General features: G+C 44.3%; 1 protein-coding gene across 6 annotated transcripts in view; it reads right to left on the bottom strand.

The window, feature by feature from the left end:
* Positions 1–1,079: 1,079 nt before the first annotated feature.
* The window catches only part of raraa (retinoic acid receptor, alpha a), a 155,383-nt gene continuing 139,438 nt past the window's right edge, over positions 1,080–17,024 (bottom strand). For all 6 annotated transcript variants that reach the window (XM_008289795.1, XM_008289796.1, XM_008289797.1 and 3 more), the window contains 6 exons: positions 10,319–10,460; positions 4,853–5,013; positions 4,564–4,740; positions 4,236–4,440; positions 3,851–4,009; positions 1,080–3,632 (listed from right to left, as the gene is read on the bottom strand). In XM_008289795.1, the coding sequence (XP_008288017.1) occupies positions 3,436–3,632; positions 3,851–4,009; positions 4,236–4,440; positions 4,564–4,740; positions 4,853–5,013; positions 10,319–10,460 (1,041 nt within the window). In that variant the 3' untranslated portion in view covers positions 1,080–3,435. The remainder of the gene's footprint in view (positions 3,633–3,850; positions 4,010–4,235; positions 4,441–4,563; positions 4,741–4,852; positions 5,014–10,318; positions 10,461–17,024) is intronic.

Here is a 17,024-nt window from a genome sequence, read left to right as displayed (position 1 = left end):
ACGAGCAGCATCAACACTCTCACTTACTCACTGTGTTGCAGACGTGTGACTCATCCCTGATTTGTGATTTCTGGTCTCTTGATCTATCACTTGCAGGACAGTGTGTGCTTCATTGTTTCATGACATTCATGACCTTAGGTTGTGGAGATGTCACATGATAGTACAAATATAATATCACATGCTGCACTTTTATTATCGTTCAGTGTAAATATGTTAAGAAACTGCTGTTGGGGGAACAAACTATATTTTGTGCAATGCTTGTGGCTGGCTTCATTGTCAATATATAATTCTTGATGCCTAAAGTCAAGAACAGAAGTGTCAGTCTGAGTCTAACACACACAGTCAAGCCAGTTACTCTTTTATATTGGTGTTGTCTTCACCATGGCAGTAACCTTTGCACTCAGCATTGCATGTTTTGATATAATAATCAAAGTATTGTGCATTATCTATATATAGATAATGCATAGTCGAGTAAATCTAGCTTAAGCCCAGCTCCAGGTAGAGAGCTGCTGCACAATGTAATTTTCTTGAGCCCTCCTATTTTTAAAGTGCAGCCATATTATTTTCTCAACAGCAGCCTGTTACAGAAGCACAAGTAGAAAGGAGCCGTAAAGTCAGCGGACTCGCTCTAATGTATGCTATACAGCAATATATTCAAAGTTTGCTTACACAAACCTGACTACTGATCACACTTGAACAAATAATGCTGCAATATGTCCGTGTAGATTCTCAGTCATTTGGGTCTTGGTAATCTGAGGAGCTTCGGTAAAAAGCAACTGGACTTTTCTTTGATGTTTTCTTTCTCAGTTGTTACTAAGGTCATGAGATCCTAATGCAGATTTTGATTAAGGTCATGAATATTCTTGGGCTCCAGTTTGCACTGAATTTAAGCGTCATCCATGACCTAAAACCTTAAAGTTTCAGTCTCTGTAATGCTATGCTGTTACAACCCACAAAAACAAGGCTTCCAGAAAGTGTTTGGAAAATTACTGACTGCCTCCGTGACCAGCTTGTTTGTACGGCTGTGATCCTCCGGCTGCAGAGAACGAAAAGAATGACACACGAACAACGCAAACACGTTTAATTATTAAATGTTGGTTTTTATTTTTTTATCTTTTTTTGTTGTTTTGTCTTTTTTTTCAAAGTCGCTTGATAATCTTGACAAAATTGCAACATATTCCATACTTCTCAAACTGACGGTGTGTCTGTTGCTATTCCAGATTAGCTGTGGAGGGAAAACTTGTGCGCTGTTCTGGACAGGTTAAAGTCCTAAATGATGAAAGCAGCTTTGACCGTACAAATAAAAAAAGTACACATGAACGACTCAGAGAGACTCCACACTGGCATCCTATGTGTGTAACGTTGACGGGGGTCAGGGTCGGCGTCTCTCTGCATAAAGTCCTGGTCTGCCAGGCCTAACAAAAGTGAGTGACTGAAGAAAAATTCAGGGGCTCAGTAGCAGAAGTGAGTGTACATGTGCATCTGTGATCGGAGGCTTTAGGGGGTGCAGCACAGAACATATACAAATAACAGGCCAAGCACACAAAATGATTCCTTCCTGAGACATTGGTGTGTGTACAGTAATGATGGTCTTGATGACGTGTGTTAATGGTGAAGGCGTTTTGGTGTAAAGTGAGTCACAGGGCGCGAGGTTGCTCTGGATCCGGCATAAAGTCATACTTGTTTCTACCACAGGTTGCCAGGCGGAGGTGGTGGGGGTGGGATTTGTGAGGACTTAGCTGACAAACATCACATTTGGGACCTTCACTTGTCTGACCACTGACAGAGCAGAGGGGCCACTACAATCGTCTCCCGTCCACTGCAGATTGATCCATTCGGAGAGGGCTGAGAATTACTCGTGTTTAATACAGAGTGTATGTACACCATTTCTTCACATTTTAATTCTCTTTGAAGCTGAGCTGTCGTCTTTTAGCCCACGAGGCTACAAGATGGCACCGAACTCACCATTTTAGGGAACACCTTCTCTTTCTGCTACATGGCCAAAAAAGCTATGCCCCGACAGGAGTGCTACTTTGTTATCTACTGTACATAAAAAACAGGCTTTTAAAAACAAAAAGGGGGCAAAAAAGGGTTGAAATTGTTTGTGAAAGCCACATTCTGAACAGCCAGTGATTGGTGAAGGGTCTGTCCACTATTGAGTAGGGACACAAAAACATGAAAGAACTTCCTTCAGTAAAATGTGCTCAAAATGTCTTTTTTTTTCTCTTGAATCACAAACCTATAAACAAAACACATAAAAGGTATTCTTAAAAAAAAAATCAGGTGAAGCCTAAAACTCTTCATAGTTTTAAAGAAATGAATACAGCTTATATACACAAACTCAAAGGCTACTTAAAATACACCTTAATAATGAATCTTCATTAATTTGATTTCTTGAAAGGACCTGTGACCATATCATACAACCAAGTTCATACAATCATTTTTTTTCCCCATTCTCTTGGAAGAAAAAGAAAAAAACAAAGAAAAAAAAAGGAAAACAAATCCAACCTGGAATAGTGGGTGATATTCATTGCGACTTGTTTTCTGTACACATTTGAGAGTGTGTGTGTCTTGCATGTATATGTGTGTGTATGTGTTTGCATGTGTACATTGGAGAGAAATTTCAACATCTTTTGCTTTTTGTTAATTAGAATAATGTACAAATGTGAAACTGAAACATCTCTCTCAATACTCTTGATGGGTATGAAAAGATTCAAACGGTGAAGGAGTACAACAAGTTCTAATCTCAGCTCAGAAAACATGTCCTCATTTCAACCTGCCATTCTGCTCTGGACATGTCAATCACAATAGTTCCTTAATTTTTCTATATATATTTATATATCTTTTGTACGAAATCTGTTTTTTGAAATTGGAAAAAGAGAAAAGACCCAAAGTCTTTGAGGAGTGGGGTCTTTTGACGAGTCCCAAAGTTGCAGTCTGCCTCAGAGTACAACAAAAAAAACAAAAAGTGTCTGGTGTTCGTCTCAAGTCAGTCTGTTTTTCATTGTCAATAGATTTGCTCCGTTGTGCCACACCCACTCTCAGTTTCGCTCAAAACTGGTCTCCGCTGCGTCCAGATTTGCTTCGATCAGTCTTTCCCAGAGATGGTGGAGAGGGGAGGAGCAGCAGTGGAGAGGAGAGTGGGGGGGAGAAGGAGGAAGAGTCATCAGCAGTGTTTACGGTGTGGTATCTTGGAGGCATCCTGTTACCCCGGCCTGCTCCAGCCTCACCTCCCCTCACGTCCGGACGGTGGTTCCAGACTGAGGGAAAAGCAGATCAGGAGATGGGGATTTGTGTTGTAGGAGAGGAGGAGGTTGGCTCTGCCAGTCTCCTGTGTTCAGCAGTTAGGGTCAAGGCCCACCTCCTTCGCCCCTCCTCTTCAGAATGAGGAGACAGAGAGCAACATGAGGAAAAAAATAAAAAGGTGGGCCGCAACTACGGCGATTGTGTGGCTGGACTGCTTTGGGCAGAGCTGGGGGACAGACTGGGGCTGCAGCTGCCTGGAGGGGCTCCACTGGGCCGGCCGCCTGCTGCCCCGCACTCCAGACCTTCTGAGTTCTCCAGCATCTCCTGGATGAGAGGCGGCATGGAGCCGGGGATCTCCATCTTCAGAGTGATGACACGCTCAGCTCCTGCAGAGGGGATCAGAGAGGCAGAAAAATGTAAGCTACCAAAGTTCTAACAAAATACACTGTTTGTACTAAAGCAATAATTATCTTGTATTCTGTCTAATATGATATAACCAGAGAATGCAAGAAAGTTAAACATTTTAAGATGCAAACAAGAAAAATGATCAACTGAACTAATCTTTTTAGTCCTATTCACATATAAACACTGGTGGACCACAGACCTTTAGCACTGATGCTTCTCAGATCCGTGATCTTCATGAGCATCTTGGGGAACATATGCGGTTTATGGGGCCTCCTCTTCCTTACATAAATCTTCAGCGCCTCCAGAAGGGGCTCCTGCAGGATGTCCACCTTGTCTGCCTCTTCCAAGTCCTGTCGATCTGTGGAAAAACCCAGAGTGCAGGAAAAAAACGTGTCAGTACTCTCCAACTGTCACAATCACAGTCAGCCACGAGGTAGTGCTCAGTGAAGGAGTGCGGCGTTGGTACCCTACTGCTGCTACAGTCTGTCTTTGTTTTCAGGGCAGAAAAGGGGAAAGGAGCTTTAATAAACTGTAAAAACTATTTCCGTTAATGTAAGGTGCATTGTTTTATTGACTTGTCGTACCTCCACACAGCAAACAGATGGCGCTGAGCAGCCCCGTCTCTGCATCGTCCATCTCCAGAGGAAGGAGCTGGTTGGCGAAGGCAAAAACCAGGTCAGTAAGGGGACCAAAGCCGGCGTTGTGCATCTGGGTTCGGTTTAGCGTGAGTCCATCTGAGAAAGTCATTGTGTCTTGCTCTGGTGTGTAGCGTGTACAGATCCGCAGTATCTGTGGACAGCAGGGACAGAACAGGGTAAGCGTTTAACACAACAAATGTACACCCCTGCTTTAAATATTCACACAAAATATGGTAACGCTCTGTGAAATCTTGCGAAGAAAAGCTGTTCGTACCAGGATGTCCAGACATGCGGCTTTGAGCAGAGTGATCTGGTCGGCGATGGTAAGCGTCGTGAAGCCGGGCAGCTGCTTCGCAAACTCCACTGTCTTTATGATGCACTTGGTTGAAAGTTCACTGAACTTGTCCCACAGATCTACGTCCAAAGATACGCGTCGTTCCGAGCTGTTGGTCTGTAAAAATGAAGACATTTGATTTATTTAGAAATTAAGGTGAAAACAACTTAGATGAAAAAAAAAAGAATGAATATGGGGACAAACAGATGGTCAGCTTCATGCCACTGACCGTAGTGTATTTGCCCAGCTGGCAGAGAGAGGGGAAAGTATCCTGGTGTGCCTTGCGAACCCTGTCGATCATCTGTTCTGTGTCAGGACTCAGCACGTAGCTCTCTGTGCACTCCTGCTTCTTCTCATCCTTTTTCTTCTTGTTCCGATCATTCCTCACCGCTACAGAGAGCAAAGAAGCACACAGATTAGTATGTATGACAACAACGTTTCTTTAGACTTTACATCTGAGCTCGAATTTCTTAAAAACAGTCGCTCACATTGCATCTCACCAATCAACTCAATTATTGCATTCACCCTGATATTTGGATTTATTTCAGCTTGCTGTATGGTGTGCAGCCTGTTACAAACTGCATGCAAGCACACGGCAAACACGACCTGGATGTTACGTGTCGCACATTAGCACCTCCTGACACCACCTCAAGTTAACCTGAGATCCAGATCAAAGGCAAAGTCATCAGCAGGAAAGGACGCTCTGTCTGCAGCAAACAGCAGCAGCATCTTTCCTATCCGATGCTTTAAGATAAATGTAGTGAGACAGCTCCATCCAGGAAGGTCTATGGTAATGGAGAAAGAAAAAAAAATAAAACCTTGAAAAAAAAAAAAATCCACTGTTGTTTCCCTCTGGGCGATCTGGCTCAGAGTAGTGTGCTCACCCCAAATGACAAAAAACACTAGGCGGGGTGTTTAGCATTGGAATCCCATTACAAGCTCGATCCATTTCTCCCAGCCCATCTACACTGGGGTGCAGCTTAGCCGTGTGTACGTTGTGTATGTCTGTCGGTGTGTGTGTGTGTGTGTGTGTGTTGAGGCTGGAGGTGGATTGGGTGAGATGGGGTGCTAGTTGATAAATAGTGGTGGGGGATGGCGCTATCCATAAGGCTGACAAATTGCCACAGCTTTCATTAGGGGTCCCAGCTAATCTAATAACATAATATGACAAATATCCTGCCTCTAATGGTTTTAAAAGGGCTCGGCTGCGGAGCCATGCCGGAAAAAACCTTCCAGCTTTCTCTCACATCTCTCTCCCTCTCCTGGTTATACAACACATTCTCGCTTTCCTTTCAGTTTCTCTTAACAGTCTCTCCTTTCTAAAATCGCTTTCTTCGGCTTTAAATCATCCGCCCTTTCCTAAACTCATCTCTATCAGCTCTCCAATCTCTGCCTCCCCTCGAGCTACCTGCATTTCCCGCAGCCACTGACCTAAGATCAGATTTTCCTTGTCTTAATCATAACCTTGACCATTAAGGGCGAGAGCGCTCAGGCTGATGGGAGATCAGTGTCTTTGACAGAGGGGCCTGGACCGAGGCCAAGGAGGGAAGCACTGCTCAGTGCTGCTGCTCATTCATCAGCCCACAGACAGGCCTCCCTGCCTGGGAGAACATGAAGGGAAGGAGGAAGGCGGGGGCTGGAAGTCTCATCCTGCATTATGTTATTGCTAAGCACGAAATGAAGAAGACCCTGCTGTGATCCTGGTAATGCATTATTTTCCAGTGTTTATTGGTGCTCATTTGGCAGGCAAAAGTGTAGCCACCAAAACATGCAGAGGAAAACAGTGAAGAGTGACCAATGATGATTGAAGCCTTATATTATACAATATGTTGTGATGATACAGTTTACTAAGCCATGACAATGAAAACAAGAAAAACACTGACTTCCATTTTCTTTAATGAGCTAATTAAGACTTAGTTAGTGAAGGAACGCCCCGTTTGACAATGCTAAGCTTTGGAGGCCGGTTGCGTAAAACTGTAGTAAGCCGCTGAGCATATTTGGGCCAGCCATGCTTGTGGGGCTGATTGGGAATCTGTGCCCTGTCTGCCATGACGGGAGGGGCGGAGGGCTGCAACACAGTCAATGTCCAATTAATTCACAAATAAAAGTGGGGCATCCCAAGTGCCCAGACATTACCCGCACTGACAAATTGGCAGCACAATCATAAGCCGCACAACACAATTTAATGAAGTCATTAAAGAACTATTAGGCACGACTGGCGATCTGTCATGGCGAATTGCCACATGCAATAACTTGGGAGGGGGGGAAGGCCTGTAGGGGGGGGGGGGGGAGCGCAAATGAAAGAAATACTGCCTGGATTTTTTTTTTTTTTAGTGTGTGTGTGTGTGTGTGTGTGTGTGTGGGGACACAAATGCGCGCTTGATGTTTGTGTATGTCAACTTCCAGCAATGCATCTTTCAAAATGCATTATGAGAATATGAATGCTAATGGGGGAACTTGCATCCTGGATTGTTTGCAGTTACGTGCTCATAGCATAAAAATGATTTACAAGAGCCGGTGTGTAACGTGTACAGAATACTGTGACGGCACAAACACACACATGCCCGGCCATCACTCAATCATTCGTTCTCAGAGTGGATTTCGGCTGCGGCGTGCACTTAATAGACGATTTCGGCGCGGCGGTGTGTATGCATTTGTGCGTGCGCGTGTTTGTGTCTGTGTACAAGACAGAGAGAGGTGGGCAGACAGGGATAATTCGTGTGAGGAAAATTAAAGCGCTGGCAGCTCGTCCATCACACAGATTAAATTCAATGGAAAGATAAAAATGTCAATGTTCCCCCTGCTCCTGCTGCTCGCAGCGCAGAGCCACCGTCGACAGTGATGAAACTTTCCCCCTCTCTCTGTCCTCCAGCCTCTCTCATCCCTCCCTCCCCCACCTTTTTGCTCTCTCAAGTCTAGATTTTCATTCTCGCTCACACTGGGTTCAATACTCTTGCCTCTCACAGCCTTCATCTTTCTCTGCTATCCTGCCTCTCTGGCTGATGTTATCCTCCCTTTGCACTGTTCTCCATCATTCTGTGCTTCATCTTATTTTACTTTTATTACTTTTTCTATCGCTGAATAACACCTTCCTCGAGGAAAATGTGGGCGATAACTTTGAGAGTTAGACAAAAAAAGAAAAAAAAGAGGAGGAGGAGGGGTTTCTGAGGGACAGCGGCTGCTCTGAACTCTAACATAAACACAGTATGTGCATACGGTCGTACCGAATGGGAAAAAAAGGACGAGATTAAGCAGCGGGAATGCATTTGTTGTTGCTCAAATGTGACGTAAATGCAGCCTTATTTTAGCATACTGTCTTTGTGCTTCTCATCTGTTTGAGAACACATTTCTAAAAGACTCCCAGACAGATCAGTTTTAATTTTCTAGAGGCCTGAAGATGTGAAACTACCTGGTAATGAACAGGTAGAAAGCAAACACAATAGAAACGTCATAGTTTTTTTTAAACTAGTGATCCGTTGGAGAGGTTCTAGTCCCGCATTGGGAGTCAAAATAATAGACTCAACATGCAGTAAGTAAAATTTTAAAATTTTTAGCTATCTAAACATGATTGTGAAGATTTATTTATTTACTTTCACCTCTACTTCATAGGACAGTGCAGAGAGTAGAGGAGAGAGAGCAGGGAAGTGACATGCAGCAAATGGTCATTGAACCAATGGGAATTGAACCAAGGATCCGCTGCTCAGGGCGTATGTGCCCATATGGTACGCGCACTAACCACTCGGCTATCACGTTGCCTCAATTGTGAACTTTATTTTAGATAGAGACTTTTTTTTTCTTTCTTTTTTCTAAATATCATATGTTACCCTTCATTTTGGCCATACATAGCGCTCTGCTTTAACCACACATTGTCGGGTTGACAGCTAACTGGCAGTGGCTTGCAGGCGTTTTCCCTTGTAACCCTGCGCTCGCTCCCCAAACCCTCCCCCTCCCTCCTTCTGATGCCGTCTTGCTTGGCATTGCCACCTGGCAGCAGGCCTGGCACTGTCGTCTGGAGCTGTCTGCCAGCAGACACAAGGTCACCCAGACGTCCCCTGGCGCTAGCAGGGGGTCCACCTTCTGTATGTGTGCGTGACGGACAGTGTATGGCGTTCTAAGTGGAGCTGTCAGGGCGTATTTCTGCTAAAGCGTTTTTATTCATACCAATTTGTGTTTGTCACTTCATATGTGCATAATTTGAGTGTGCGCATGAATTTATGCGCAGGCAAGCATTTTGATGAGCGTGTGCGTTCTCGGGTGTGTGTCACAAGCGCTGAGAGTCCCTGCTGGCCCCCAGATGGCCAGCCTCTCCCTCCTCACCAGCCCAGACCAGTTTCGCTGGCCAAAGTCACCGTTGTGACCACAAGACAAAGCAATCTGCACACTCGGCACAAAATGACCACAGTCTGAAAAACGCATTAAACCGAAAGTAGCACAGCAAAGGTGGGAGGAAATCTATAAATCTATGATAAAATTTCCAGCCTTGAGTCCATTCAGAAAAATTCTCTCACCTGCCTCTTTTGCAGTACAACAAATTCACCACTAGATGGCTCTCCAATTCCAGTCTACTCCCCTGTAGTGTGCCTCAGTGCACACGTGTGTGTAAAAGAACTGGCTGCTGTGATCCTTCTAACCATGATTAATGGCCCCATTCAAAGCTAAGGAGCTCAGAGGATAACTTCTTTTACTGTAAGCCACAGTGCTGTGGCATGGGGAGCGCTCCCTGCACTTGCTGTACCACAAAGATGAGGTAAATAGCGCTGGGAAGACAGGAGGCACAGAGAGACGGAGCAATGAGGGCTGCATGCATGTGTGTTTAAACAGGTGTGTGTCTGGAAGAGGAGGAGAGGTGCTGTAGGTTCTGTTTAAATACTGATACGTGTGTTTTAAAAGAGCAGTTAGTGATCGCATTGATTTGAAAGAGTGTATCCCAAACACACACTGGGACATTGTGTAGAATGGTAGTGGCTGAGTGTGTGTGTGTCTCATAGTGTGTGTCATGTGATTGTGTTGAGGTAAAAACCCTGCTGGCCCCTGAGTTCTCTGCGGTCACACCTCTACCAATTACTTTATCAAGTCTGACTGCCTGTGTGTATGAGTGTGTGAGTGTGTATGTTCACACAGCCCCCGGGGTGCAATGATGGGAGCAGACGCCTGCTCTTTCACTCTCGGCAGGTGAGAACATATTCATCACGGAGGCCTGCCAAGCCTGGCGACACCCTGACTGTTACTGCCAGTCTGCATCATGGCTGCCCTTTGTCTCGCCTATATGGTTGATATTTCATTCCAAAATCTCAAAGCTAAATAAACAACAACTAAAAGATTTTGTTTTTGCTTTGCTAAACAAAAAAAAAAAGTCTCATTAAAATGACAAAAAAATTTCCGCCCACACAGAGCATTATGACATAAGTTCTCAGATTGCTTTGGAAGATAGTGAGTGCAGTCATGGATTAATGAAAAATTAAGCGTCCACGTTCACCCGTGAATCACTGCCAAAGCTGATCTGTGTGTGCTTCAGTGGTGAACACTTACGCAATGCTAGTAGTGGAATAAATGTCAACAAATGCTGCGACTTAAGACTTCCCGCAGTGGTAACAATCCCACTAACCCCTGTGGGATTAAAGAACTATGATGAGATCTGTGCTTGGCCTTAAAAGCCCTGTGGGAGCATTTTGGGTGACATGAATTTTGTACTCACACTCCTTTGACATCCCCACTTCCAGGCACTTCTGCAACCGACAATACTGGCAGCGATTGCGGGTGACTTTGTTGATGATGCAGTTCTTCTCCCGGTGACAAGTGTACACCATGTTCTTCTGGATGCTTCTCCGAAAGAAGCCCTGTGAGACACAACGACAGAGCGATAAGGCATTGAAGAGAGAGGGCAAGTGTTGGTGGAGGGACGGACAGAGATGGGACTGTCTTGGCAAGGAGAGCATGAATTACTCAGCTTATATATATACATTAGACAGCCACAACATTACAATCGTTTGGCCGATGTTGTTTAGATGCACCATGTGTGGACAAAAACAGCTCTGACGCCTCCAGTTCTGATGCTCACACGGCCGTTGGAGGGGCTTTTCGCGGTGGACGGACGTCAGCATGGGCATTATCTGGGACAGTCCTATTGGCAACAAGCTCTAACGTACAGTTTGTTCTGATACTTTTATATCACAGCCAGCATTTAGGTTTATAGCAGTTTGTGCCACAGGAGCTAATCAGTGGGATCAAACCAAACAGGAGAGCCTTCATTCCTCATGCAGATCACGAAGCTTAAAGTGTATATGACCCTGCTGTCAGGTAACCAGTTGTCCTGTCTTGAACCGTTTTTGGTAGCTAATAACCCCTACATACTGTGAACGCCCCACAAGACCTGCCTTTCTTTTTTTTTTAGATGCTCTGATCCAGTCATGTAGCAATCACAGCTTGGTTCTTGTCACTCAGACCCCCATGCTGCCCATTGTTCTTGCTTCCTTTTCAAATTCATAAACTGAATGTTCACTTGCCGCAGAATATATGCTTGACAGGGAGACATTGTGATTTAGGATTTCATGACAGTCCTTGAAGTCTAATCAGAGCTTCAAATCATGATATTTCATTCGGTCCCCATTTCTTGTTTAAAGATTCTACAAAATTAAACTGTTTGCACTATTCAGATTTGATAAAAAACAAAAAAAATGTGAAGGCATCAGTGACTCTTTTCATATTGTGCCTGTGTGTTTCCAGCGGTTCAGCCACCCGAATCAAGCAAACAACTCGCAAAGGTCAAAAAAATACGAAATCAAAACGAGGCCACGCAGAATTGCCATATACAGCTGCAGTTAAGAGGCAATGAACTACCAAACAGTTAAGTCCATAAAGGGCTTAACCCGTCACATAATCTGGACAGAGACTAATACTGGACTGCTACCATCTTATGAGGTTGTCCACCTGCTCACTGAGGTCCACGTCAGACGCACAAACATAAACTGCTTCTGGAGACGTTACAAGTCCAGAGGCATTTGGGGCAAAAGGCACAGGGTTACTGGGTGTCACATAACTGTGGCCTAGTTTAGACAGCCAGAAATAAGCAATTCTAGATCCAGGCCAAGCGCATATTATTAGAGAGACAGAGACCGTAGGCTGAAAGTGTTGTATAAGGATAAAAAAAAGAATCCATATTGTTCTACATGAATCCAACGGGGCCAGAACAAACAAGAAAATAAATTCAAAAACTTAAGTCTAAGCCGATGAGACAGAGAACAAAGCATAATGAGCTCATCTTTGGTCACTGGGCTGCAATAGGAGATCTTCAGGGAAGACTAACAATGTTTTAATTGAAACAGCAAGACATCTCCCACACTGATGCAACACACATCTCCCTGTGAACGTTAAAAGCAGCCTAAAGCAGTCCTAAACCTGCTAGAAAACAATTCACAAAGTGAGCAAAAAAGACGAAAGAAAAACTGACCACATTTCAAAGTTCTGAGCTACAATTTTTTTTCTGATTCTGAGGACAGAGAGAGCTGTATTTTTTGTTTTATGGATGGAAATACGGACTGCATTGGTGTTAATACCGAGTCAACAATGACAAATCACTCGAGAAGCCATGCAACACAACTTTTATTCCTCTTAATACTACGCAAACACAGTAAAATCAATGTTAACCTCTGTGGCCTTATTGTACAAATGTCCCCTGTGTGTCAAAAAGATAAAAAGAGGTTAATACAAATCAGGCACAACTGAGTGAGTGCGCAGCATGCACAGCTCTGGACGGATGTAATACAGGTCAGAGAGAGTATTGATGCAACGCTGTGGGACATGGGTTATGTTTTGGTGGGTAGGACGGTGGGTAGAACCAGCGGAGGGCGGGTGGAGCAACGGTGCGCCGTGGTGCAGAAGCTGCCAGGGAGCCCCAGCCCATGCAGAGGGATTAGCTCTGCTAGCCGACAGATGGCTGGTGGACCTAAGCCCGCAATTTGTCCTTCCCGGATCACCAGCCTCTTCTCACATCTCCCGTCCACCAGCGCAGAGCGGAAGTGATGCGGGCTTCTGATAAAGAGGAAGTGCGCATGGTTTCTCATGTCTGTCATCTGTCTGGGGCAACGTACTACGAGCATGGGCGTACGTATAGAGTGATATCTGAACATGATGAAAGTGTTTTCTAGCTGAAACAGGAAGTGTGTCAACACTCAGAAGGTCACCTCGTTTGGGTTTTTGTCTGACTTCATTAAATGTTTTGCTTTGGTGTGAAAAACATTTTTTTTGTGACGATAAGGGATGAAAAAATGGCAACATTTTCAATTAATTTGGGCTTTGCTGGCACATTTGCTAGCATGGAAACAGTTTGGTACCTGCAGTAGATAATAAAAGACCCTCAGAAAAGACTTGCTTCCTCCCAACAGGACAGCGAGCGCTGAACAAACAACAAAGTCAACAGATAAAGGCTTTTAGTTTAACGTTATTTCTGGCGGCTGATGCTGAGGGATAAGTCTGTGGTCTTTGTGTGTGCGTATATCATGGCCTCTTTGATCCGGTAGTGCCCCGACCCTGACCCTGACCCCAGTGTCACCGGGGGATTGATCCACTCCCTCCTGACACCATGAGGCTCAGGTGCACTCTTGCAGCACCTCCTGATTGGCTGTTGCTGCTGGCTCATGGGGCCAGTCAATTGTTCCTGCCCATCCCTCCCTCCCCCTCCCTCCATCTTTTAGGAGTCATTGCTTCCTGCGGCCCTTAAGCCTCTTTTTGTATCACCGCTTAATCCACCCGGCGACAAGAGCCCTCAGCGGGCCTGTCAGCCACCCTGCAGTGTTCAGAGGAGATGAGAGCTGCAAGGAGAGGGGGGAGGGAGGGAGGGCAGCATGCAAAAGAGGAGAGAACGGTGACTGTACGTTCGTGACTGCGTGTCATGTGCTCTTTAGTTCACAGCTGTCTACCTGGTAATGAAGCTCACGCGTTTATGAGCGCACTCCACTTTGCATGTGTGCGAAGGAGCGCTTTATTTAAGAGGAAGGCTGGGGGAGTCTGGGGTTGGAGAGTTCACAGGGAAACACAGGAATCCTCTCTTACGTGACTTTCACACTGTGCCCAGATTAAGAGTGTGTTCCCAGCCTCCCGCTGCATGTGTTGCGCCCGTGACCCTGCCTCCCTCACTAAGCAGCTATCGCCACAGCCCACACATTAGCAAAGACATATTCTTGCTAAGAGGGCTCATCTGAAAAATACAGCAAATAGGGGACATTCACGCATGAAGCGGCACATGGGGATTTTCGAAACGTGGTCGCTTCCCCTCCCCTGTTGCAGTGGATACCAGGAAGAGAGATCACCCGCTACGCACTGCCATGCCTCCAAGACAAAAACATAAACATGAGGGGGTGGGCATGCATATTTAATGTTTAAGTGTTAATATCTGCAGGGGAAAAGAAGTGCAATCCTGGTAAGTATGTGCGGGCGGTAGAACTTAAACAACAAACGAATGAGCTGTCTCCAAGTAGCAGAGCTCAACATCCCCCTCCTGTTTCCTCAGTTCGCTGCAGCCCCCAGGAAATGCCTTTGTAGTTTGGCATGCTGCAGCAAAGCCGACGCTGCTAACCCTCAACTTACCCCAGTCTCAGATGAGACGCCACATACATTCACATGCCTGTAGTGTTGAATTATTGAGTGTGCTATGCCAAGTCATCTCCTCTGAAGTCAGAGATACGGTGCATCCTGAATTTTTCAAATTAACACTGCAGCTATTGAGTGGGCAGGCAGCCGGTTCACAGACAGGGGACTCGCAGCTGATACTGGCTGCTGAACTAGTGGGATTTCTGTAGTTTTAGCCAACATTCCTAAAGATTTTAAGTGACTGTGAGGAGTCAGTTCAGTTTTTCAAAGAATCTGATCGAAAATACTGCCATGAATGCCGCATTTAAAATGATTTATTTACCTGAAATACCACTGTTATGTACGCACACAGTTCTGAACGTAAAGGATGAAGACAACAATTTTGGATTATTGGTTGCAAGTAGTCGTATTTTGCTTTAAATAGTCATGCATTTGTTTTGTGTGTGATCATGCCCATGTTGGTTGCATTATTGATAAGCATAATGACCAAGCTTGAAACCACTGCTTGCAAAAAGTGAAATATTCATTAAACGGCTTCAATTTTGAATCAAACTGCTGCTATTCACACCTCAGCCTTAAACGAAGCTGCAGTTAACCAATAAATCTGAATATTGAGTCAATACAGTCAGTCGATATGCACATATCCTCTCTCCGGTTAACAATAATCTACCTCAGCCGTCACCCTGGAAAAAACGATTTTCAGCAGAGAAGGCTTGTTGTTTTATGGAGAAACATTTTACGAAACAAATGCTAAGAGCTGAAAGTTTCTATCATAACCGAGCTGCAGTGTTTTCAGGGGGCAGAGAGTGCATCAGCAACTGACAGTAAAACTCATGTATTGAGTTACTGTTTTTCATTGTTCTAAAACAATTTACACTGCACAATATCTGCTGGTTGACGAATTAAAATATCAACTGTATCCCCAGCATACAAAGAGCTGGCTGCAGAGTCCTGACACGATTTCAGTGCAGACAGAGAACAACACACTAACCACGTAGGAGAAATCACCTAAAATAAAATTTGTCCTCCGTCAGGCTTCCTTGTGTTTATCATACTGTTGCAAAGTTTTTATCTGCTATATGCAAGTGTCAGATTGTGTGTATAATAACTTAAGTCCGCTCCTCAGAACGTGGCAGTTTTAATGCTTCAAGGAATGATTTCTGTCCAACCTCGTTCAAAGATGTGAACAAACCTGCTCCGTACCTCAAAACTCCGATAAAGATTTGTATCGACTTTAATGCACGCCGCTTATTTCTGTTTACATTTTCGCTTAGGCCACATCAGCAATCCACTTAAACCTCTGATTAATGAGAGTTTGCCATAATGAAGGTGACCACTTACAACTTGCACAACCGCTGCCTCTGCCTGAGGCGACGCGAGCTGTGTTCAACGCTCACACTAACCACAGAACAGACACACTACTTTCAGACGCACAAACACACACACACACACGCTACCAAGAGCTGTGATTTAGTCTTATTATTTTACTTATTTAATCCGTATTTATTTAAGCCCTATTTATTCAGTGCCTGTTAGACAATAGAGAGCCGCGTTAAGTGAAAACATTAAAAGCAGATTAAGATGTGAAATAGCCGCAGAGTTTCTTCATACCTTTTGAGATCAAAGTCAGGGGCTTAATACGTGTAAACACCTCAAGGAAAAAAATGGATACACATAAACAGAAACAGGGATACATAACGCAGCTGCTATTGTGAGCTGGCCGAAATCATTTTGGAGAATTGTGATCGTTTTCATTCTTTTGTATTAAAACCAGCTGGATGAAACTAACACAAACTGCACATCGCTTCCTACCACTCCTTCTTCTGCTGTGGTCTAATGTCATCAACCGTTTATCTCGAGGCACTCACCCGACTGCATTTCGATGAGCATCTATTAACCTTAATGTCACGGATTTAGCTACAAAGCCAAACGTCACAGCACCATTGTGGACACATTCTGGGTTTAAGCCAAATGAAAAACGAGACACCAGGAACCGGGAGGAGGTGATTTGCTGGATTTGTAGCCAAAAGGTGGCTTTAAAAGGCACTAATACCAAAAATGTAAAACCTAAGAGAGGTATAAATTGTGTTGTTTGCACAATAATTCATTAACAGCTAGTATTTTGTAGGTAGTATCTGCTCACTGTACCAACCGCTGGCCTTGAGATTAAATTCAGAACTGCAGAAAAAATCCCAACTTGATTATTTAAAGAAGCTGTGCACTGCTAGCTGGATGTGCCACAACCTTAGAAAACAGAGCACAGGCATTAAAAGTTTAAGTTTTCCTCATCTCTCTGTCGTATATATACTTTATAAAGTACACACACCTTCTGGTGCTACTGTGCAGTTCTCCTCATCTCTTTCCTATGTCTGCCTTCAAGGCTGCAACTACCAATTATTTTCATTATCAATGAATTGTATTATTAGTTCGTAAAATAGCAAAAAACTAACACCAGCATTCTCCAGATCCCAAAGTGATGAGTTCAAGATGTTTTTGTTTCACCAGCAGTCAAGCTGTCAAAAAGTGCAGTTTGCCCTACTTCCACATCTCCATATTTTAGAATCTAGGACTATCAAATTTTAAAGATTTTTGCTTGAAAATTGGGTGAAGCAGCGCAGTGAGCAGCACTTTGGTTCTCTCTATAAAACAGCATAGGGGTCAGCTTTTATTTACTTTGTTAACTTTTTATATGTTGCATTTGGGAAGCAGGTTAAGTTTCATGGATCACTCAGAGGGTTTGTGTTAAAGGGTTACATGTGTGTGTGTGCCACACTCTTCGCTTCCCTGTGCTCTCCTCCCATTGCGCATTCTTTACT

The sequence above is a fragment of the Stegastes partitus genome, unplaced genomic scaffold (genome assembly GCF_000690725.1).
Source record: "Stegastes partitus isolate 25-593 unplaced genomic scaffold, Stegastes_partitus-1.0.2 Scaffold637, whole genome shotgun sequence".
In the NCBI taxonomy this organism is placed as follows: domain Eukaryota; kingdom Metazoa; phylum Chordata; class Actinopteri; family Pomacentridae; genus Stegastes; species Stegastes partitus.
This window is presented reverse-complemented; position numbering and strand designations above follow the sequence as displayed.